At 37.5% G+C, this 24643-nt stretch overlaps 3 protein-coding genes across 4 annotated transcripts in view; 1 reads left to right on the top strand and 2 right to left on the bottom strand.

Moving 5' to 3' along the window:
* Nucleotides 1-7885, bottom strand: part of gab2 (GRB2-associated binding protein 2) — a 62386-nt gene extending 54501 nt beyond the window's left edge. Inside the window, exon 1 of the mRNA XM_057350949.1 lies at nt 7533-7885. Within this exon, the coding sequence (XP_057206932.1) occupies nt 7533-7604 (72 nt within the window). The 5' untranslated portion in view covers nt 7605-7885. The remainder of the gene's footprint in view (nt 1-7532) is intronic.
* A 719-nt stretch (nt 7886-8604) lies between these two features.
* Nucleotides 8605-12906, bottom strand: nars2 (asparaginyl-tRNA synthetase 2, mitochondrial). Its single transcript, XM_057351292.1, has 14 exons — nt 12539-12906; nt 12350-12459; nt 11744-11864; nt 11495-11635; nt 11277-11357; nt 10883-10986; nt 10629-10761; nt 10437-10535; nt 10312-10349; nt 9994-10060; nt 9712-9849; nt 9350-9447; nt 9121-9147; nt 8605-9033 (listed from the first exon to the last, which is right to left on the bottom strand). Exons 1-14 carry the CDS (start codon nt 12704-12706, stop codon nt 8889-8891), a joined length of 1470 nt encoding a protein of 489 aa, XP_057207275.1. The 5' UTR covers nt 12707-12906; the 3' UTR covers nt 8605-8888.
* Nucleotides 12907-13863: 957 nt separating this feature from the next.
* Nucleotides 13864-24643, top strand: part of LOC130564685 (NACHT, LRR and PYD domains-containing protein 3-like) — a 34287-nt gene continuing 23507 nt past the window's right edge. The window contains exons 1-3 of one of the 2 annotated variants that reach the window (XM_057351008.1): nt 13864-13972; nt 15217-15327; nt 20143-21879. In XM_057351008.1, coding sequence (XP_057206991.1) covers nt 13941-13972; nt 15217-15327; nt 20143-21879 — 1880 coding nt within the window. In that variant the 5' untranslated portion in view covers nt 13864-13940. The remainder of the gene's footprint in view (nt 13973-15216; nt 15328-20142; nt 21880-24643) is intronic. The other variant, XM_057351009.1, reaches the window with a different exon arrangement.

The raw sequence follows: 24643 nt of genomic DNA, 5'->3' as shown, positions 1-24643 counted from the left end.
TTCTAGGTATGTGTTTAGGTAGAATGATCATTTTTGTTTCATTCTATGAACTACTAACAATATTTCTCCCAATGAAAATATTGTTTCTATTTGCATTTATTTGCAGGAAATGAAAATTGGAGAAAATTTTGCTCTGTATTTTTTCAGACGTCAAATACTGCACAGAAAAAAGTTCATATTCCCATTTTAGAAAAAAAACAGTAAAATTTGTACATGTATTTAGGAAAAGATCAAAAAATGTTTTGATTAAATGAACATTCGAAATGGTCTCTTATTTTTTTTTTGTGGCTGTATATTAAGAAATACACTCCCTCTACTTTTAAATCCGAGGCATTAAATACGATCATGTGAGATTTAGATTGAATCTGTAAAATCATTGTGGATTATTAGTTGTCACAAAGTTTTGTGCCGTCACACTACAAAACTTTAAGCTGCTTGTCTGGAGTGGAGAATGTGAGCAAAACAATAGATTTCATAATTTTATTTCCCAAATACCATTCATTCAACATCAAATTCATTTTAGCTTTAAATATAGTTACAAAAGTTACATTTAGTTATACCTAGTTACACATAATTAGTCAGCACACTTTGTGAATTTGGAGAGGGAACAGTATGTGCACATGACTTAAATGAGTGTCACCCAGTTGTGAATTAGCTTATAACACAAGCACAAATGGTGGTTTTAAATAACATCAGGCCTTATTTGAGTACAGATTCAAACCTTTTCAAGCCTTTACCAATTGTCTGGAAAACAATACAAACGTAACTGCGAAACTGTGTTCCCCTTTATTAAAGTCAAATAAATATATGTACAGTATATTTATGGCCAGTGTCTATTCTTTAAATTTGTGACACCCAATAAAGTCACAGGATCACTATCAATGGGATTCGATTTCCTGTGTTGAAAACAGACACTTTGTTTCATCGCTTTGAAAAACAACAGAGTTGAAAAAAGTCACACGAAACCCCAAACATCCCACTCATTTCCCTCCTTATGAGAGCCAGTGCTGAACATTTCCTGAAGGTGCCATCCACAGGAAGTCTGGAACATGCTACTGCTGCTGCCGAGCGTTCAGCTCATAACACAAACAGGTAGATACACAGGACATGCAGAAGGCTAGGGTTATTTACTATTTAAAGATGGTCATTGTAATTTCCTGCCACAAAAGAGGTCAAGAAATTGTTTCAAATGAGAGGATTGTGTAAGGAAGACCACTGTAGATAAGTGATGTCATTTCTAACTCATCTCTCTATAAAGTAAGAAAATGAGTGGACAGCAATCATTGATTACATCTATATTGTGAATTATATTAATTCTATTAGATTTTAATTAATTAGATTTTCTATTAACCAATTAAAAGTACGAAAAAAACGCGACACAACCACATCATTGCCTAGGTTAAAGGGTGTTCTGAGTGGTTGCTAGGCCATTCTGGCTGGTTGTTGGGGCATTATCAGGTGGTTACTAGGGTGATCTAGGTGCTTGTACGAGCATAGGTAGTTGCTAGGGTGTTCTGCGTGGTTGCTTGGGCATCGCTAGGTGGTTGCTAGGGTGTTCTGAGTGTTTGTTAGGTCATTAGGAGGTTTCAAGAGTGTTCTGGGTGATTGATGGAACATTACCAGGTGGTTGCTAGGGTGTTATGCATGGCTGCTACTGCTAGGGCATCGCTAGCGTGCTCTGAGTGGGTGTTAGGACATTACTATGAAGTTGCTAAAGTGTTCTGGGTGCTTGTTGTAACATTATGAGATAGTTGCTATGGTGTTCTGCATGGTTGATAGGGCATCACTAGGTGGTTGCTAGGGTGTTCTGCATGGATGCTGGGGCATTACTAGGTGGTTGCTAGTGCATTTTGTATGGTTGTTAGGTGAAGTCTAATATCTTGGTTCTGGTTACATACTGATCTTAAACATGTATGGTAAGATGTTTGTTCATAAGCAAGCACTACAATTACAAAAAAACTATTTTTGAACCACAAAGCATAGAATAGCAATCAAAACGCATACATCCAAGTATGCAACAGACACTGTAACTGCATGTATCTGAACTGAGAACTTTAAGGACATACAGCTGTCTGCAATTTCGGTATTGAGAACAAATCAGATGTCACATGATGTGGAACAAGGAGAATGTGCCGGTCTGTCTGTCAGAGCAGGAACTGGGAGGTGCTGTTGCTGACCTCCGATGGTAAGACTTCCCAGCACCCCACTGCAAAACTCCAGCACAGGCGGCAACTGTGTGTGTGTCTGCTCTCGAAACATGCAGACCCCCACCCACACATATAAAAACACTACAACAGGCCAATGCACACGCACACCAAGCATACAAGTTCGAGACTACCAGTTCAGAGTAGGGAGAGAACAGGAGGCAGTCACCTTCTCCCGATATGATCATGCAGGAATGTAGTGATGGATTATGCAAACAGATGTTTGGGAGGTGAGGTCAGATCAGAACCAGGAGAGTGGGTGGTACCAACTACTGGTATTGCTGCCGAATACTCATGTTACACACACAAACGCAGACAGTGGAGTTATTTTGACTACTCCTGCACAGAAACACACAGAAACTTTTTGAAAGCGTAATAGGATCAACAGATTTGAATGACAATGGTCACAAAGGAAGTCAATGGCGGTTGTAGGAAAGGGAAGTGAGAAGTCGGGGTGGGAAATGCCAGACTTGTCCGTCCATTTCCGACCTTTGGTTTTATTGCGGTCTGAAGTGACAGCTTTTGTTGAGGCTTCACAGGTTACACAGGAAAATGACCAAATCTTACAGATGGAATTAGATAAAGTGGTTTAAAGCATTGAGAATATGTCCGAGATGAAAGGCCATCAAGCTTATTTTATCATTACATTACATTTATGCATTTGGCAGACGCTTTTATCCAAAGTGACTTACATTGCATTATACTATACATTTGTATCCGAGTATGTGCAATCCCTGGGATCGAACCCATGACCTTGGCGTTGCTAGCGCCATGCTTTAACCACTGAGCCACAGGAAAGCTCATGTTGTTATATGTTGTTATCATGTTGTAATAAAGTGATTGGTACTCAAAATCGTTTTGTCTGTTCCGGTAAATGACAAAACATTAGTCCAAAGAATGAAAGTGGTTTTAATATTTTATTATTAGGTATTTTGGTATTCCAATTACATCTATACTTTTACTTTGTGTAAAATAATTAATTTTGGTGGGTCTTGAAATAGATTATAGCTGTCGAATGAATAAACAAATATAACTAAGAAAGAAACAAACAAACAATGAATGCACAAGGAAAGAAAGAAAGAAAGAAAGAAAGAAAGAAAAGGAAGAAATAAAAAACAATCAATCAAACAAACAAACAATGAACAAACAAACAAATCAAACAAACAAGAAAGAAAGAAAGAAAGAAAGAAAGAAAGAAAGAAAGAAAGAAAGAAAGAAAGAAAGAAAGAAAGAAAGAAAAATCAAGGAAAGGAAGAAAGAAAAAACAATCAATCAATCAAACAAGCAAACAAATTAATAAAGAAAGAGAAAAAGAAACAAACAAACAATGAACAAACAAACAAAACAAACAAACAAGAAAGAAAGAAAGAAAGAAAGTTTTTTTTAATACATAATGGCAGCATTTGCAATGTACATCACTTACTAAATTTCATTTAAATTTTTTTTACGTAAAACATACAATGTGTACCACCTAGTAATGCATTGATAAAGCAGTTTAAACTCATGTTGCATTCAGAAGCATGTGATGTAGAATAACTAATCAACAGTTACGCAACAAATGTTTTTGTTTTGTTTTTATGGGTTGTCGCAAGCATCATCTTTGTGAAATACGTTATTAAGAACCACGAAATACAGAACGTTCCATCTGATAAAAAAGGAAGTAGGGGGTTGATGGGACTGATTGCTGTATATGAGGACTCAGTTACTTATTTGCTTTCATGCTTGAGCTCAAGCAACAAACGCTGTTTCTTCACAAACAGAAATATCAATTTCGATTAAAATTCTTATTAAATCTTCCGTAAACAAAGAGGACTCTCTCAGAAAGGTCAAAAACAGCTTCACCACACTTACTACTTCTGTTTTCAACCGTTGCTACTTGCTACAGGGCTGTAACTGCCCAGAGTGTTTGCCTTGCGTATTTGCATATGATTTACATGACAGGATTGACGTTAGGGATATATGTTCTAAAGCATGTATTTACCTGCACCACTTTAAATACAACTGAATTCGTGCACTGCAAACAAAAGCACAAAAATGTTCCTCTTTACTACTCAGATTATAATCATTTTGAAATGAAGGGACTTAAGTACTAAATAAGGGAATACAGTTTTACCATTGTTACGTTTCTCAACAAGGCGTGACACGATGAAGTAACAAGTGACTGTTTTTGTACTAATCAGCCTCAACCATCAAGAGATGAGTAATAAGCTCCGCCCACTGTTAAATCTGATCGGTCCAAAACTGTGCTCTATGTAACTGTACATTAAACATGAAATATGCTCTGTTTGTCACAGAACAAACTGATTGTTGCTGGAACCATCGCAGTGTTGTGTCTGGTTCGGACAAGATGTACCAATCAATCACGGCTTTAAATCCTGACATCATTCGGTTCTTAAGTTTGTTTTGGTATGACTTGAGCTATTCACAGGCCTACAGCCAACTGGACAGCCTGTTTAAATCTTCATGAATCCAAAACAAATGTGGAAAAAGACGACAAAAAAACCCCTGATCAATTATTAACCCGCCAAAACTCAAACGTTTCTCTAGCCGGAAAACACCTTCCTAATGGAAACTAATGCTGAAATCCACAGCTGCCTAAAATATCTCTCTACATTAGGATGTCAGTAATGTCAGATGACCACAATTCAGACACTAAATAGCCATCATTGTCCAACACCAGCCTGGTTAAGTGAAAGGAATTTTTTGATGGGACGATTAGTCCTCTGAACACAGGCTTTCCCTGTCCTGTCTATTCAATTCAAGAACATCTGCTGAATGTCCAACTACCTCACCTTCGCAATTCCTTCAGGGACAATTCGAGAGACACTTTTGGACTTCTTAATAAAAATACAAAATACCAAATCTCCCATTTACGTTTTTACAATGTCCAAAATGAGAAAAGACTGCAGTATTAGCTTTTATTACCAATGTAGTAATAAATGTAGCATTAGAGTATTTGTTATAGTAAACTGTAGCATATCGCTGCTGTCCTTCTGAAACCTTGTATCTCCATATTTTGTGATTTTTATTTTTTGCCATAAATCATTAGTCCGACTACGTCAGACTTCGTCCTTCCGCTCACAAGGTGTCACTGCTCCTTGATGGCAAGTCCATGGCCTTCTTAGGCTTTTTTATGGTCCTTGGAGTTTTAGAGGGTGTGTCTCGGTCTCTTTTATCTGTCGAGCTCGAACTGGCACCCTTTTGACAGGTCAGTGTCTCCTTTCTTTTCCAGTCCTTGAATATTGCCATGTCATGCTGTAATCTTGCAATTAAGTTGCAGCATTTCCGACAGACTCGAAATGAACGAAGAGCTGCCGTGTTTAACAGAACTAATCCTAACTTGACAGTTGGCTGCAAATATTTTCTCGTTTGTCTCTACTGTAATAATATTCAAAAATATAAAAATATAATACTCAAATATTAGTTTAGATGCACTCATTGTACCGTGGATGCGTAGATTTACTTCACATAATCTGCAAAAGTCGTTCACAGCCATTTTAACTCCGGTATTTCGCTCGATGGTTTTGTTTTCGCCGCATACCTGTGTTTACAGCGGAAGTTCGAGGCGGCTGAGCCGGCGCATAACACGTCATAACCAAACGTTATGTGACTGGTTTACAGGTACACCAATGATTTTAAACTTCAGACAAGCAATTATAGTAATGATCAAAAATACTGTAGGTATTTTACTAGAAATAAAATTGTACTAGACTTTCCTATAGTAAACACCATAGGTATGGGACACTGTTGATAATCTTCATCTGAAACGGCGGTCACGCCCCGTCCGATGATGACGATTTTGCTCGGTTCCTCACAAAAAACCAGGTAGCTCTGAGGACTTTGAAAACTTTATTCGTCCTATCCTTATTATTGGCTCCTTCGACAAAATGTTAAATGCTTTCTCATTTGTAAGCTGCTTTGGATAAAAGCAGTTCTAAATCAATAAATGCAAATGTTGAAAACAGCGCTTATATCACATGGCCTACTTTCATGAAACATCTACGGTCCTTTGTGTGCTAGACTGGTCACTATAAACTGTTGCTGTATGGCTTCTACATGTGTTACTTTTGTGTTACTCAGAACAACATAAAGCAGTCCAGACAACAGAAGTGTCATATTTGGATGAGCTTCCCCTTTAATACCGTGTTATTTTTTAATATAAGGAGTACTGACCTTCGGCTAAAAGGTAAACATGTCTGTTTTTCCTCCTCTCAGCCCCAGCTGCCCACTTATTTTGACATGAGCAGTTCCTGTGGAGCCCTACATAAGACAGGGCTGCTTTATGTGGAAGACAATGAGGAAATGACCTAGCATGTGTGAAGCTGAGGACACACAGATACGGGCTCTCCCAAAGAAAACCGGGGAGAAGGCGAGAGATGACATCATGGCAAAGTTAGGTAGGAGGATGGAGAGTCGGGTAACGCAACACTGTAGATAAACATGAGACAGCTGTATTTATGAGATCTAACATTGGGGCGGGGTGCATTATCTAGTCCGGCAAACACTATAGTCCCCAAAAAAGCAGGATGTGTGGATTTATAGGTCCAACGTGGTCTCCGGTTAACAATAATGCAGCAACTGGCTTCAACAAGCCGATATCAAATGAAAGCCAAGCAGTAAACAGTTTCTGCCCTTTTAGTAGGAACAGTTGTGTAGCCAACTGTCCAAAACAGAATTAGGAGACAGACGGTGTCTCTGCGGTGTCTTAAAACCCCATTGTGCACAACTTCATCACTTCCAATTAAATCCAGATTATAATGCTTTTATAATCTCATGACAAAGCAGGTATTATTAGTGCTCATGTTGAATGTAAAAGAGTTGTTTTTTAAATGATGGAGATGTTAACGCGTTCTCTTACAGTACACATCGGCAGGAAAACAAGGCACAATGCTGCGGTCGCACCTGCTAGGATGGGCATTAATAAAGTAATGACAGACGCATACTGCCTATCAGCCAAAACAAACAATTTGACCATTTATAACTAAATATGTCACTATTGACACCAAACGATGCCTTTAAATATGAAAATAAGTAGTAAAATGTGCGTTTGATTTTTAACAACAAAAGCATATTTTGATAAGATTTGTTTGCGTAATCTCATTGTTAACAGTATGCATTATAGCCTACTGTATGGGAAACTCGCTCATATTGTTATTAAAAACAGTGCATGTGTTTTTCGTTTACAAACTAAAACTCCCCAACACGGACTTTCTCTCAGAGAGATGAATAGATAACAAGCATACAAACATGGCTTGCTTAAGTTTACAACAGCCTTCTGCATCACTGTTTCAGCGCACTCAACAGTTATAACAGTGGCAAAACACTCACATATCTCCGCAGTTTCTTCTCGGGTGGAGACTTTCTCAGCCAGCCCTGACAGATGATCTCCCCTTCACTCATTTTACAAAGAGAAAAAGCACTCGCCGCTGTAAATATCACTCTGAAGTCCTGAGGTGATGCGAGTCCATCTATGTTGAGCGCGCGTAACGCTGTAATAATGTGGCTGTGAAGCGCGCTGTGCTGCAGCGGTGCGTCATTTAGCGGTGATGGGCACAGTGCGCGGAGCGGCTGTGCTGAGTGTCAATACTACAAGAGTCGGGAACAACCTCAGACGGAGGACGGAAGATGAGGAGGAGTAAACGCAGTGATGTAGGAAGTGCTTTTGGTTGTCTGCTGTTTGTTTTCCCACTCACACACACACACACCACGCCCACTGAACCGAAAGGACTGGACGCACGCGCGTGTGTAGGGATGAACAAAGTAACAATGAAACACACGTGTAAGTCACTTCGCCCGCACTGTTCAATTAAACTCTTTATATGAATATTTTGAATGATATTTTGAGTTCTGTATGAACTTTTAGGAAAGTTGCATATGTTCAAATGAAAAGCTGTTTTTTATCAAACTCTGTGTACTTTTTATGTACATTTATTTCAGTTTATAAGTGTACATAATTATTTGAATAAATAAAATCTTACATTTATTGTTATTAAATTAGCTACAGTATAGAGACACGCTGTGCGCGAGTCACGTATCGGTCATAAAAGCGGCCGTAAGCTTTTTTTGACCGTCAACGTTATTGATAACATTGAAAATGGCGCCATCTAGTGGACAAATTTAATGAATGCAAGACTACTTATAAGCTACTCTACAGTATACTTAAAAATAAACAGTTTATAGAGACTGACGTACATGTTAATAATAATAACTGCACTATCTTCAAAATTATCAAATGTGTCCTTAGACACATTTAAACCCTTAAAAAATAAATAATTTATGCAGTACATACTGTAGATGCCCTAAAATTAGATTATTATATTAGAAATAATATGAAATATAGTTTTACTTATTTTATATATAATTGCATAAAAATTGATCTCTGAGACCAGGATATTACCACAGAGAGAATTTATTTTGCAGTCATAAGTGTTGATATGTTTTTTTTTTGCATTATAAAAGTTAATTTTGCAGTCTTGGTCATAAATATTCAAATATATATCAAACAAACTTTCATAACAGATCAGTCATGTTTTACATTTTTAGAAGCCAGTTATCTTGGACTATCCTCTCCTATACACAATGGAAAGGATGTTTCATAAAAACTGTCTCAGTTACTCCATTAAAACAATGGCATCAATAACAATAAACATTACAAAGCACATTTTATTAAATTGAATAACAGATTCAGAGAGGGCAGGAGTGTGAAAACCTTGCAAATGGAATCACATCTTTGATATTGTGAACTCCCAGAATGCACTGCAGGTACCTCTCAAAGCCCATCCCGAAACCCCCGTGTGGGGTGGAGCCGAACTCTCGCAACTGCAGGTACCTGTCAATCACAGAGATCTTGATTAGTACTTTGATTAAATGCGATAAAAATATGGTCAGAAATCACGAATAGTTCTCATGAACCTACCATGCATACGTTTCCTCCAATCCAGCCCTGTAAAATATGAGACAATAATAATGATGTAATCGAGCGCAGGTTGAGAATTGATGAAAGAGCTCCACAAGTTCATTTCAATCATTTTTCTCAATGGTTCTAAGTCGTTCTCAGGTCATGTGACTACGTAATAATGTGAGAAGTATATTTTATGTGTGTGTTGTCATTTTTGACTTAAAGAGACTGGAAATAGTGCTAATACCGTGCCAGTCGACTCTTTAAAAGGTCAAGCCTTTCTTCTCTCAGTGATCCACCACAAAGCTCCCCGACCCCAGGCACCAAGAGGTCCACGGCAGCTGCCTGTCCAAAAATATCAACACCAAGAACTTACGGAGCAAAAATGTGAAAATTAAAGAGAAGTTATTTGTGACTTAAAACCAAGTTAATTTTCTACATTTCTCCATCCTCCTCTTGTCACTCTGTGATCTTTATCTTTCAAATCCGTCTCTGCCACAATTTCACACAAAGCAGCTGGACTATGAAAAACGGATATAAAACTGAAGCGCATACAGTAACAGGTCCACATATGGAAACCATTGAAAAGTACTGAGAGCTCATTCTCACAGTGTGGCGGGGCTGGTCCTGGTTGTCTCTGGCATAAAAAGGCTTTAAGACATAGGGATAGTCGACAACAAAGACTGGGACATTTCCACAGTGTTTTACTAGAAACTTCTCATGTTCTGTCTGAAGATCACAGCCCCACTAAAAAAAAGAAGCAGAGCAGCAAAAGAAAAATAAATTATTTTTTATAAATAAATACATTTTTCTAAAGACAGGTCAAAACTCTAGTAGTTAAATAAACAGTTTAAGCTTTATATAAAGATAAAGATAGTGTTATTCACTTACCTCAGTGCTAAATGTGAAGTTCTGTGAACTGTTGTTCAAAATGTCTATCGCTTCAGTGTATGAAATACTGTGGAAAGCAACAACAGTATTAATGCATTGTTACAAATGAATATTTTTTAAATATAAAATAAGCATAATTAAAAGTAATAATAATAATAATAATAATAATAATACTACATACACAAATGTTACTTCGATTTTATTTGGGGTTATTATTACTTGTGATTTTATATACCCTATTCTGACATATTCATAAATATCACATTAAAGGAAACTAACGAAATAAAGATAAAAAATGTGTTGAGATGTAATACATACACATGACACTTTCTTTTCATCATGAGATCCACTTGGTCCTGAGGACATAAAGAAAAGTTAAACATCCATTAGGGCTTGAGAAATTTTACAGATTCAATAGAGAACTGTAGTATATTTCCTCATACTCTGTGTCCTGGTGCAATGTATTTGTGAAACAATTCAACATCATCAGCACAATGGGACAGCACATGCTCCGTGGTGGCTTTAAACAGGTTCTCCATAACCTGGAATATGGGAAAAATGCTTCTAAATATTTTTTAATTCATTTGCTGTAATAGTGCATGCATTTTACTGAGTAGTAAGGAAGCCCTTCATACCCTCATAAGATCTTCTAGCGATTCAGTAAAGGCAATTTCAGCTTCTGCCATGTAAAACTCAGCCAGATGTCTTCTGCTTTGAGAGTTCTCTGCTCTGAATGTAGGACCAAAGGTGTATACCGCTGAAAAAGCGCTAAAATAGACCAACAATTTGTTACCAAAATGGTAACCACAAAATTCAACTTGAAGTCTTATTTTCTTAACAAACACAATAAACCAGTGCACGTGATTAAACGATAAAAGTGCATCTTTACCCTGCCATCACTTCCAGGTGTAACTGGCCTGATACCGTTAGATAAGCTGGAACAGAGAAGAAATGTGGGTTTGGGTCATCTGAGCCGTTTTTATCCCCTGCAGGCTTGAGAAAGAACAAGACAATGGCTCAGTTTCACAGACAAGGCTTAAGGCAAGTCTCAGACTAAAATGAATGTGTGACCTGTCTTAACTGAATATAACTTGCCCAGGAATATCTTCAAATATATCAGTGACATTGATTTGTCTCGAGATGCACACCAGTAATGTATTCTTCTAAGGCTGAAGCATAGTCCTGGCTTAAGCTAAGCGGTGTCTGTGAAACCGGGTCAATGAAAGTTATTATTTAAGCTAAGCTTTTTTGACTTCAATTTTTTTTAAGGTTTTTTTGGGTACCTCAACTTGGAAGAGTTCACCGGCACCCTCACAGTCATTTGAGGTGATTATTGGTGTGTGTATTTGCACATATCCATTATCCTGGAACAACATAAAAAACATATACAGAACAAGTCTTCACACGTGTAAATACAGATCGTACAGAGTTGACAATAGCATGGACATGAAATTGGCAACATTTAGTATTTTGTGAAACATGGTCATTAATATTCTCGTACCCTGAAAAATGATTGTATGGCAGCTGTCGCTTCACTGCGTATTCTGAGCAGAGAGCTGAAGGCGTTTGTTCGGCATCTGAGGTGAGGAAACTGTCTGATGTATTCCAGAGAATGCCGTTCTTTGATTTTGAAAGGAAAGTCCTAGATCAGACATAACAGATTATTATTGCAAGTGTTGTCACAATTCTTCAGCCTTATAAATAGCCCTCCCATGTATTTGATTATACAATATCTGATGTCAAAACTCACAACAGGGTCACATTCCCCGACCACTTTAATATGTTGAGCTTGTATCTCCACATTCTGTCTCTTGTTAGGACTCCTCTCCAATGTGCCAGTGACATCAACAGCACAGCCAAATGTCAGGTCTCTTGACAAGAAGGGAAAATATATCAAGACACAAACCAAGACCTCGATTTGAAATAAGTGAGATAAATTCAAATTTTTACAGTAAGTGTTTAGACAACAGGTAACAAAAATATTAAAGAGGTCAAAAGTGGTAAAAGGTTTGACCTTAAACAATTAATGATAAATGATCTAAAAAGCTTTTTGGCCATTTTGAGCAGTACCCATTTGACAAGCAGAAATAATCCAAATACTTGTAAGTTTATCCATTGGTTTATATCATTTGAAAACTTAAATGAAATATTTACCTTGCAATGTATGCCATTTAATTCAAATTTTATTGATGTTTTTTAATGCCATTGCATGCATTCTTAACTTTGGTGCAATTGTCCAGATAACTTTTTTTGGTCAGTTTGTACTGCATGTGCATGTCCTTGTCAACATGATTAATATATCTGAATACGTCAGATTAAATTCATAGACATTTAATGCATTTGGGAAGAAAAGCACCTGGTGTTCAGATGTGAGCTGGCAACCACCTGAAGAGGTTGCAATGAACTTCCATCATTGACATGTAAGAAGAGGTTGTCTTTCTGTGGTCTGACAGATCGAACCCATCCCTGCAGAGGAAGCATGCACGTTAACCACGAATATAAAAGATCACGAATGTTTTATTATGAAAGTGTTGAGATGACTCACCTGTACTCTAACATCTGACCCTATGCGTGCGCTTTTGAGTATGTCACATATCCTCGTTTTCTTGGAGATCATGCGCCTGCATTGTCGCTGAAACACTGATGCACCACATCGACAAAATAAAGATGTGGACAAAGAAGCAGGAATCTGAAGTAATGTGACGGGTATCATGAAAGCTGAGAACTAGCACAGCAAAACGATTCAAGAGATTTACTCAATCGTCCTGATCCGGATTGCTTTCAATGGACGCGCAGTTTACGTCCAGTTAGGTAACGTAATTTGTGCTAATGTATAATTATAAATAGCATTCACAATAGTCTGTCTGTCTGTCTCTGTTTTGACATTCACGTTGCTCTCCTACGCTTCCTGTAACCGGCAAACGTCATGACCTACGTAGTCATAAGCAGAATCTTATTGGTTCAAATTTGACATGCGCACTGTACACACCGATAGAATTTTTTTTTTAATAATTATTTAACAGGGCACAGAGACAGAAATGTGTAGCATATAGGTTAACATTTAAAAATACCCTTTTAAAGAGTAAGATGTTTTAGCAGTTTTTTTGCCAGCTTCCGTAATAATCCATTCTGTCATAAAACAACTTATGATATAACCTATTCCATTTTATACAGTGTATGGATATATTCAAAATGATAGCGTTATCCATTATGGTAAATGAAGCCAGTCTGAAACCTAGCCACAATCTGAAACCAAGGTCAAAAACTTTGTTTTACTATATTTAAATATATTTAAAAGATTCCTTGGCCCATAATACTTTGTGAATTACATTGTTTGAAATACTGTACGTGTGTGTTTTGAGGATTTTATTTGTATTTACTTTTGCATTTACATATCCATTTTTGATGATTTTTAAAAATAAAACAAATAAACAATAATAGAAAATAAAAAGGAAATGTATAACTTAGAATAGGGTCAGAATAGCAGTAGAACAGCTTGCAATGTAAAAGTTTACATTAAGCGTGTGTGTGTACCCACTTACAGTGTAACTATATTTTGGGGACAAATTTGAGCCCAAGAAAATTAGCAAAACCTGACAAATCTGAGCAAAACCTCCCTTTGGGGATGTCCTCATAGTAAATGAAGCTTTTTAAAATTGTAAAGATGCAGAAAGTTTTCTTTATGGTTAAGGTGAGAGTCTGGGTTAGGATTAGACTATAGCTGTGTATAAAAACAATATGGAATGTCCTCATACCATAAGAAAACGTCTGTCTGTGTGTGTGTGTGCGTGCGTGTGCGTGCGTGCGTGCGTGTGTGTGTATGAAAGTTTGTTGATACACCTGATACACCTGTTGCCACCAGTAGAACTAGTAGCAAGTGCAGTCACAATTAAGGAGGTTCCTTCCTTGAGCAAAAATATTCCTCTTTTCAGTTCTACTGTCTAACTATGGCAGATGCAGCTTCCACACAGAATGTACTGTAAGTATATTTATATTCTTACATATTACAACAGTGATACAAATGTTATAAATAGTGTGTATGTATAAATAAATTAGTTAGTTAGCTATGGCATTAGAAATTGGGTAAAACCTATAACACAGCGCGCAAGCTTGTGCACTGTGTTTACACGCTCACGTAGTTTTGTCCAATTTCTAACGCCATGTTAGCTGTGTTGTTAATTGTGCTCACGTCAATTAACAGCTTAAAAACATGGCATTAGACTGGCATTTGCATGTAGTGTAACAACAGAATGGGGCACAAAGCATTACCTAAAATTGTATCTAAAGTTGTTAATAATACAAAAAGCCACTCAAACACACTTGTTATTTTAAGTCTATTGTATGAGCACCCATAGGTGTAAACACAGCATTAGCCTATTATTTCTGATGCGCTCAAACTGTAGTGGACAGAGCTTGGTGGGTTTTTTACCCTAAAAATATGCAAAGAGGATTTTGTATTTTTAGTATTTTAGTATTGCTTGTGTATTCACTTTTTTTCATTCAAAGAGTGACAAAACCTGATCAGCAAGAACAGCCAGTAAATGTCAGATTGTTAAAATAGTTTTAGCTCATTTATTGTGACTAAAAAGGGAATTCAATCTATCTGAAACTTTTGAGTGGGCGTGGAAGATGCATTCAGCATAAACATTTTGATTGCACCACTTATTTAATAAACAAAGGCATAGTCGTACATCAGTACAATTTAGCTTTAAAGACACAGACACTTCTAAGCACAGGTGAAGCCCTAAATGTGTCATGACTCATATTTCATTTTCATATGTTTCATATATTTCATTACATTTTTTTCATATGATCATATTATTTATATACTAGCCCTAGCCCTAAATGCAACAAATACAATAAAAAGGAAATTTCAGACTTATAATTAACTTTATAATCCGAAGTAAAACAACTTTTTTATGAATAATAATAATAATAATTATTATTATTATCATGAATAATAATCATGATAATAATAAAAGGAATAATAATAGTTTATTGTTTTATTTATATTTTTTATTATAATAAGAATAACTTTTAATTATCAAGTTAATTATTCATGCAAACAAATAGTGTTTACAGCATTAGTATAAGGTATAACTGAATAAAATACACCTTCATTAAACAAAAAGTGTACTTGTACATCATTTAAGTTATCGTGTTACAGTTTCCTCAGATCTAAATGGTATTACTCATATTATCCATATTACTCTTAAATGGCAGAATCCAGAAGGGGAGATCGAACTCAACTGAGCCCAACAATACGTCCATGATGAGAAATCAAACCATACAGCAATCAGTAAACATGAAAGAAAGAGACACCTCTGAGAACAGGTGAAAGCATTTGATGTTTGTTTGTTGCAGTCATATGGGAAGGGAAATACAGTAAAATCAAGCAGTATAATACAACTCCTAAAGAAGCTTCCTAAAGGAACAGTTCACCCAAAAATGAAAACTCTTCATTTACTCACCTAGTTGTTCCAAATCTGTATATTCGTAAATATCTATTGGAAGTGTGTTTGTAACCAAACAGTTCTTGGCCACCAAGAACACAAAAGAAGATATTTTGAAGAATGTAGGAAAGCAAACAGTTGGGGTACTTTTGACTATGTCATTTTTCCTTGTAGTCAATGGTGGCCAAGAACTGTTTGGTTACAAGCATTCTTTCAAATATCTTTCTTTGTGTTCATCAGAACAGAGACATTTCTACAGATTTGGGACAATTAAAGGGTGAGTAAATGATGACAGAAGTTGTATTTTTGAGTGAACTGTCCCTTTAATGTAGATCGCACTGATCTCAACAGCCACAATGCTTACACACCATTCCACCACACAACCAAATTTGCTTATCCTCTTATCTTTCCTATTGTCTCTTCTAGTCCTTGGTTTCCCCTGCCAGAATGTTTAAATGTCTTCCTATATAAAACACCTATTTCAATTCATCAGCTTGTTGGTGTGTTAATCTAAAATGGGTGGGGCACCCTGATCCTGGAGGGCCACTGTCCTGCAGTTTATCTCCAACCCTAATCAATCACACCTGAACATCCAATCAAAGATGGTTCACATGGCAGGTGTGTGTTGAAGCTGGTTGGAACTAAACTCTGCAGGACAGTGGCCATCCAGGACCAAGGTTCCCCACCCATGATCTAAAACATTCTGCGGGGACTGATGAGTTGAATAAGGTGTTTTATAGGCCACGTTTACATAGCACCAAAATATGGTTGTCAGTCCTGTATTTGAGTCCTTAATATGGTTGTATTCACACACAGTTTTTTTATGGGAGTGTCAACCGCATTCTATAACCCAAGTCACACCTGAACATTTTTAGCACCCACAACCACATTCACGGAAAAGCCCTGCTAGGTAAATGGAACATTACTGGGGTGTGTTTCCCAAAAGCATTGTTATACAGTCACAAACTCTGTCATACCTGCCTAGTTTAATGATTCAAGTCTTTCCTGAAACCATTGTTCCAAAGAACATCAGTGAACAGCATCGCAAAGTTGCGTGGTTGAATTACTGGTCTCGAGCTGTGGTTAGATGCACAGTTCCTTGTTATTATGACATGTAGACTTACATACACTATGGCTATGCTTTTGAGCAAAATAAGCAAGGAACAAGCAGTGCATTCTATATCCATCATTCTAAATATATATACAAACTTCGTTTTAAGTCTAACACTGTATCTACACCGGATGCGGCGCGATGCGACACGACAAGAGACAAAAGAACGCAATAGATGCCATTATAAATTTAAATTTTGTCCACACCGGACGTTAGTTTGTCAAAAGTATTTAAAGTCCCAGTGAAATTAAAAATGACAATTATTATTTTTTCATGAATAATTGCAGCGTAAATATTGCAGTAAATAGTTTATCAATGTCGGTCATTTTCTTTTTAAAATTCATGTACCCTCATAATCTTCAGTTAAAATCTGAAAATGCACTTCTGCCCTGAAATGACTATCTATCTCAAATGACGTAAACTAGACAGCTTGGCGGTAGCATCAGTTAACTCCTCCCTTTCAACTGTCAGTCTGCTGCCAGTTTCATTTCAAAACCAATGCAACAGCTGTTTTTACACATCCAATCAATTCGCAGTGAAAAACGCAAGCCACACCCACTAATTTTCTCCTTTGAATTTCCTTTTCACTTCGTCTGAATTCACCCACTATCTCAGATATTGTGCACTATATCGGGTGTCCGCCATTTTGTAGTGGTGTCCGAAACCTGAGTGAACTACTACATTCCCTACATTCGTTCACTCTTTTAACCCACAATGCACTCTGATTTTGAGTGTACATTTGATTCACTCACTACTTCCCATGATACAATGCGAATCAACTGTCTGATTAGAATCAGCTGGAGGAGAGTGACCGTTAATGCCACAAGTGTACGTTTATACACTTGTGTTTGTTCTTGTTGACAGTTATTTTCTACTTTTTGAGAATAAACAGATTAAATGAATGTTATAAATATCAGTGTTTTATTTTAAATATATTAAGTAATTTTATTTAATGTAATGAAATGTAATTGTAAATAAACGTGGCAAACATTTGTTTAGTTCTCTTTATTGAAAACTAATATAATAAACGTGACAAATAATGTAACAATGAACTTTACCATTTTACAAAACAATCCATAAAGCCACACACATACAGTAATCGTGATGACGAATATCCGCCAGTACTGTCAGACGCAGGATATATTACGTCAGTGTCCGAAATTGTTCACTCATTTTTATTCACTCCTTCCGGATATAGTGGACTATTTCGCATTCGCTATATAGGGAATAGTGAATGAGTGAGCGAATTCAGACGCAGCTTTAGAAATGTGTCAGAATACGGAAGTAAAAACGATTGCAACTTCCGGTTCACGGGGACTTTAAGGCCCTGTCCCAAATGGCGCACTCCGAGTCCACACTTGGTGACGTCAGGAAGTGCAGACCTATAGGGCACTAGGCACGAGTCCACAAGGGTACATGGGAATGCATTTTGGGACAGACTTGAGGTCATCACGCCGGAAAGAGCAAGCGGTGCTTTCTAATCACTCTCACGGTATTTTGTTGTCATTCGCTGATCAGTCTGCGCAACGCCGCGTGAAGTCGTCCACACTTGTTGTCCCATAGTTGTTATTTGGGACAGGCGCTGCCAGTTTTTATAGTTCTGAATTTCATATGTTGATATGCCACCTGAGCATTATGCAATAGATACTTATGTTTGTAATGCAACTGCTTATGTATATTTATTTATTTGTATACACTATATTTAATGTGCATAATGTGTTCTTAATATGCATATATGTTGTTATTTAATATTTCTCTATAATACAGAAGCTGTGTTGCTCAGCTTTACAGAGCCCAGAGACAACTAGATATAAATCTACAACAAAAAATGGCTTATTATCTTAAGAAAATGCACTGCATTAAATTTTTTTATTCTTGAATAGCTGGCTTAATAGAAAATAAATAAGCAATAATGTGAATAAGAAACGAATTAATTAATTAATTTAATTAATCAAAACATACATTTAAAAATGTATCCGTCATGTTTACGTATATGTCTGACTCTGACATCCACGACACTCCTCCCATCCGTTCTGTGTGATTGGGTGTAACATCAGTGGAGTCTGCATCAATGCGGGCTTTGCCGAAGACCGCATCGAGGGCACAAAGGAGGCGCTCGCGAGCAGACTTCTGAGAAATGGGATACCCTACGGACTCGTAGACTTGGAGAGCACGTGCAATTTAAGTCCACGAGACCGGAGGTCCACATGAAGTGCGCCATTTGGGACAGGTGTGGTTTTTGATAACTGTGTATGTGAGCAGACCTTCCGGCTCTAGAGAGGCCTGGGGGAATCCCTGGGTGGAGTGATGTAGGAGGAAGTTGCGAATGAATGAAACATTTCGGAATAAAACAAGAGAGAAGAAACATTGTCATGGTTCTGCCACAAGACCAAGAAAGACATGTCGAGAAGAGGCAGAGCCATGGCAGAACCCCATGTTTCATGTGGAGGGAGAGTTTTGGCCCTGTTGGCCTTCCATACCCTCTCTCGCCGGTCTCGTCTCTTTTCACGCCCTTTCGTTGCCTCATTATTGCTTGTAATGATTTCATGCCCCACATCTGTTCCCTCTTGATTTATCCCTTTATTTAATGTCCCTGTGTCCTCTGTCTTGTGCTGGTTCATTGTGTGTGTGACTGTTTGGTGAGTTCCTGTGCTTTGTCAGTCTAGTCCAGTTTAGTTATTTGTAAATTATGTCAAGTGTTAATTTTAGTCTTGTGTAGGTGTAGTCAGTTTTAGTCCAGTCCTGTCATGTTTTCGTATTCCCCTGTTTTGTTATGTTACCCCCACGTGGGTCTTTGTTTTGTATTTTTATTAACAAATGTCTTGTTAACCCCTTACCCGCTGTCTGCACTTGGGTCCTCTGTTAGTGTCTCACCGAAGCCCTGACAAAAAATAAAATAACAAAAGTAGTCTTTAAATGCAATGTACATTATTTACAGCAATAATTAGACATTAATTCGATCTGAACATTTATAAGTAGATTACTCTACTGCCTGTGTGATGTCATCAACTAGCTTGCTGAACCAACTTGGTTCAAACGATGGATATCCAGAGTTAATGCGGTTTCGTGAAACAATCCTAACTATATCATTAATTAATCCGTGTGTCGGATCTTGCGGCGCGCATCAAGTCGCACAAGCCTAATGACAGCAAACCATGCAGCAGGATTGTTTAAGATTATGCACAGTTGATCTTCCGACACCAAACATTTGGTGTATAAGCCCTCATAGATGCCACAGTGAAATGCCAACTCTCTTGTGTAGACATACAGCACACATTCGAGTCTTATGTTTTGGTGTTTACATTACAGACAAAATTGCATGTAGTGCAATCACTGAAAAAAGTTGGTTGGAATTACTCAATTTAATCATGTAGGCCTACATAAATTCCACACAATTTAATTACGTTTTTTAACATAACTTTTCTTGCAGTTTAAAAAAAGTAGATTATTGTCCATGCTGGTCTTTTACGTAAATTGTTGTTTACACTGTTTAACACAATTACAAAATTAAATATTAATAATCTTACAGCTAAGCAAGTGTTAAGCATCCTAGGATTTTTATGCTATTGTTTTTTATACTTGCAGCAATGGTTCTCAACTGGTTGAAGTCCTAAAAATATTTAAGTCAAATATAATGAAGAAAGCTCTGTGCTTGTTAGAGGGAATAGCAAAGCAAGAGGCTGAAAGAGGAATAATCACTACAGAACATGTGGTGGAACCGTTTCAAACAATATTCAGGAGTGTGGAGGAGACCCCATTCAAATGCAATGACATCTTTAAACCTCTACCCGCAGACAAGAAACCCATCAGACGTGTGCTGACAAAGGGAGTCGCTGGAATTGGAAAAACAGTATCTGTGCAAGCGTTCATTCTGGACTGGGCTGAAGGGAAAGAGAATCAGGACATCCACCTCATATTTCCACTTCCTTTCAGAGAGATGAATCTAATGAAGGACAAACTCAGTCTTCTAGAGCTTCTTCATGTTTTTTTCCCAGAAACAAAAGAAATGGAAATATTCAGTGATCAATATAAGGTGTTGTTCATCTTTGATGGTTTGGATGAGTGTCGTGTTTCTCTGGATTTTCACAGCAGTGTAAAGTTGTTTGATGTAAATGAATCAGCATCGGTGGACGTGATGTTGACAAACCTCATTGCTGGGAATCTGCTTCCCTCTGCTCTCATCTGGATCACCTCCAGACCTGCAGCAGCCGATCTCATCCCCTCTAAATGTATCGATCGAGTCACAGAGGTGCGAGGCTTCAATGATCCACAGAAGGAGGAATACTTCAGTAAGAGAATCAGTGATGAGAGTCTGGCCAACAGAATCATCTCACACCTGAAGTCATCCGTGAGCCTCTACACCATGTGTCACATCCCAGTGTTCTGCTGGATTTCAGCCACTGTTCTAGAGAGAATGTTGAGTGAAGCAGAAAGTGAAGGAGAGATGCTCAAGACTCTCACTCAAATGTACACACACTTCCTGATCATTCAGACAAACATCAAACATGAGAAAGATGAAGACATGATCTTCAAACTGGGCAAACTGGCTTTTGAGCAGCTTGTAAAAGGCAATGTGATCTTCTATGATGAAGACCTGAGAGAGTGTGGCATTGATGTAGCAGAAGCATCCGTGTACTCAGGATTGTGCACTCAGATCTTCAGAGAGGAGTTTGGCTTGTGTCACGGGAAAGTTTTCTGCTTCGTTCATCGGACCATTCAGGAACATCTCGCAGCACTATATGTGCATCTCTCCTTTATACATGAAGGCATAAATGCTTTTATTCAAACTACAAAACCAAGAAAACCCTATACCGTTTTGGATTTAACTAAATGTATTTCAGTAAAACAGGTTTCCATGTTTGACCTGCATCAGAGAGCTGTCGACGAGACTTTACAGAGTAAGAACGGACACCTGGACATTTTTCTTCGCTTTCTTCTTGGCCTGTCAAATCCGTCAAATCCGATTCTTCTACAAGGCCTAATGACACAGACAGGAAGCAGTTTCTGCAGTAACAAAGAAACACTTGATCACATCAAAAAGAAGTCCAAAAACATTTCACCTGAGAAATCCATCAGCCTGCTTTACTGTCTGAATGAACTGGGTGACCATTCAGTAATTGAGGTAATACATCGTTTTATGAAATCCAGAGCATATAGAGGAACAAGACTTTCATCTCATTGGTCAGCATTAGCATTTATTCTGCTGACTTCAGAGCCGAAGATGGATGTTTTTAAATTACATGAATTTGTTTATGGAGAAACTAACTCAGATGAAGTTCTTCTGAGGCTGATGGCTATGGTTCACACATCTAAAGCAGTTCAGTAAGTACTATTTATCAAAGTCATTATGCAGACTTTATTTCCTTATCAACAAATACATTAAAAGTAGTTAATTCATGACAACTCTCGGGATACATTATAGCATGTTAATAGTTATGACATGGTAATGTTTTAATGTATTTGGTCTTGGCAACTAAATAAGCTTAGACTGCTGCTGCTGTTGCACAGCAAAGATGAAAACTTGCTGCTGCTATTACATATGCTGCGGTGAGCATGCACGTGATGCTGTGGAAAATGTTGGGCACAATATCTCCCTGTAAACAAATCTAGACAGGGGGAGCTGGGGGTGGAGGTGGGATTGTTAAAGCTTTGATTGCATAGAGTTTTTTATGCATGTGCATTGCAACAAATAAAACGCGCATGTGTGAATGTCACCAACATTTACGTCACTCGCATTGTACGCTGACCCTCGCGTACATGTAAGTGAAGCATATTTTAGGCCTAAGGGGGCATTCACATTTCGCATCTTTTGCACGTGCATATTCGTTATTTTAAATGTAGTCGCACGACAAGTGCACTCAAATAGGGAGCAACGCGGCCACGATGCACATGAGTTGCAACGCTCCTGTTTTTCTAGGCCGCAGGTCATGTGACAAGAACCAACCAACCAATATAGACAAGCTCAGTGAAGATGGAGACACAGATGATTACAGCATAAATAAATCTAGTAACAGAGTTATCTTCAGTGTATATAATCCATATATCGGTAACACTTTACATTAGGGTTCCCTTCATAAAGCATCTGTAAATGTGTTCATTAATGATTAATAAGTCATTTACAAATGCATTATAAAGCAGTTATAACTGCGTATATAAAAAGGGATTCTAACAAAATACCTGCCAAATAGTGAGCCATTTTTAACTCACATGTTATAAATGGTTATTAAATGTATTTATTCATTATTTATTTGCAAAATAGGTTGTCAGACTGGAGACTGTAGGGTGTTATGTTGGTTTTTCTTATTATTGTATATTTCATAAATGGTTCACATGAATCCACTATATTAAGGCACACTTTCATGGTTTGCTAACATTTATAACTCTTAAATTTTTTGACGTTGTGAATGAATACTTCACAGGCATCCACTTTTATTTAAATTGCACCTTCATATGCTGTCAATACTTCTAAATGTATAATTCACATCAGAGATGTAGCCTTGTGAGCAAACATTCTGTTTCTACAATAAATAATAAATAAATGTTTTCTGGTTTTGATTAACTATTGGAAGTAATTGAATCAATAATAAAACATCATAAACAAGTTTACAAAAACCTTTGTGCATTTAGTGTTAAAAGTGATCAAAAGTTTGATGAATTTATCTTAGTAAGCAAGAAAAAACTGCTTTGGATAAGCATCGTGATCTGAAGGCATTCTAGAGGGCACCGTAAGACATTCGGAAACGGATCAGGTAAGCAACATGGTTTGAAAAGTGACATAAGATATGAAATATACAATAAGAAGAAAAACCAACATAACACCCTACAGTCTCCCGTCTGAAAGCCTATTTTGAAAACAACATCACAATAAGGAATCTGCTTTCGAGTCAAATAAATAATGAATAAATACATTTATTAAGCATTTATAACATGTGAGTTAAAAATGGCTCACTATTTGGCAGGTATTTCTTTAGAATCCCCTTTTTATTTATGCAGTTATAACTGCTTTATAATCCATTTGTAAATGACTTATTAACCAGTAATGGACACATTTATAAATGCTTTATGAAGGGAACCTTAATGTAAAGTGTTACCCTTATATCCTTCGTTTATACCTCCTCGTCTCAACGGCTAGCGTGGCCATGGTTGCTTAGCAACGACAGATGCCAGGAGAGTGCAAACTCCTAGGCGCTTTGGGAAAAAAAGGAGAAAGCAGTGCGGCTTGCGTTTTCTGCGCGGTTTTAGATGCGAAATGTGAATCGCGCCTAAGACTACCTAAAGGCGGGGTGTCTGATATCTCTTAGCCGTTGTTGATGTTCAAATCACCAAAACAAACACACCCCTACCCCCATCTTTCGCCAGCGCTCGGCTTGGCTAATGTCCGTCCTGTGCACTGTGCACCTTACTGCTGATTGGCTACAAGGCTGTTTTGGTACTCGGCCCGACTCAGTTGTCTAAAGCGTAATTCGGAAATCGGTTACCCCGCCTTTCAAGCTAAAGGTAAAAACAGAAAATGAATGTTTTTGGCTATGACTAACCCGATAAGCCATTCAGTTTGATTCATGCTGATGTGCTAGCTGTTTGGCTGACAGATCTTCAGATTAGGGACTGCCTGTGTCCCTAATGTTTCATAGCTAAACTAAGTCATCAATCTATTGCTTCAATTTAAAAGGTCCAATGGTCATTTTTTGGAGGATCTATTAACAGAAATGCAATATAATATGCATAACTATGTCTTCAGAGGTGTATAAAGACCTTACATTATGCAGTGTTATGTTTTTATTATGTATTTATTTCTATCTACATACACCGCGGGTCCCCCTTGCATGGAATTCACCATGTTGTTTCTACAGTAGCCCTAAAAAAACTGCTCTACAGAGCGCGTTTTGTTAATACGTTATCTCCTTTGGCAAAGAAGCGAAAACGTGACGACATATTAGTCCTGTGTCAGCCACCGTAGTGCATCAAAAGAGAGGGGTGGAGTGAGCGATTGGTTGCAATTCGCAAACTTACTGCTAGATGCTGGTAAATTTTATACACTGGATTCACTTAATAGGACTAGTTGTTATAATCCCACTATTTCAGCACA

This window comes from Triplophysa rosa, linkage group LG14 (assembly GCF_024868665.1).
Source record: "Triplophysa rosa linkage group LG14, Trosa_1v2, whole genome shotgun sequence".
NCBI classification, from domain to species: Eukaryota; Metazoa; Chordata; class Actinopteri; order Cypriniformes; family Nemacheilidae; genus Triplophysa; species Triplophysa rosa.
The sequence above is the reverse complement of the archived record's forward strand: the minus strand, read 5'-3'. Positions and strand labels throughout refer to the sequence as shown.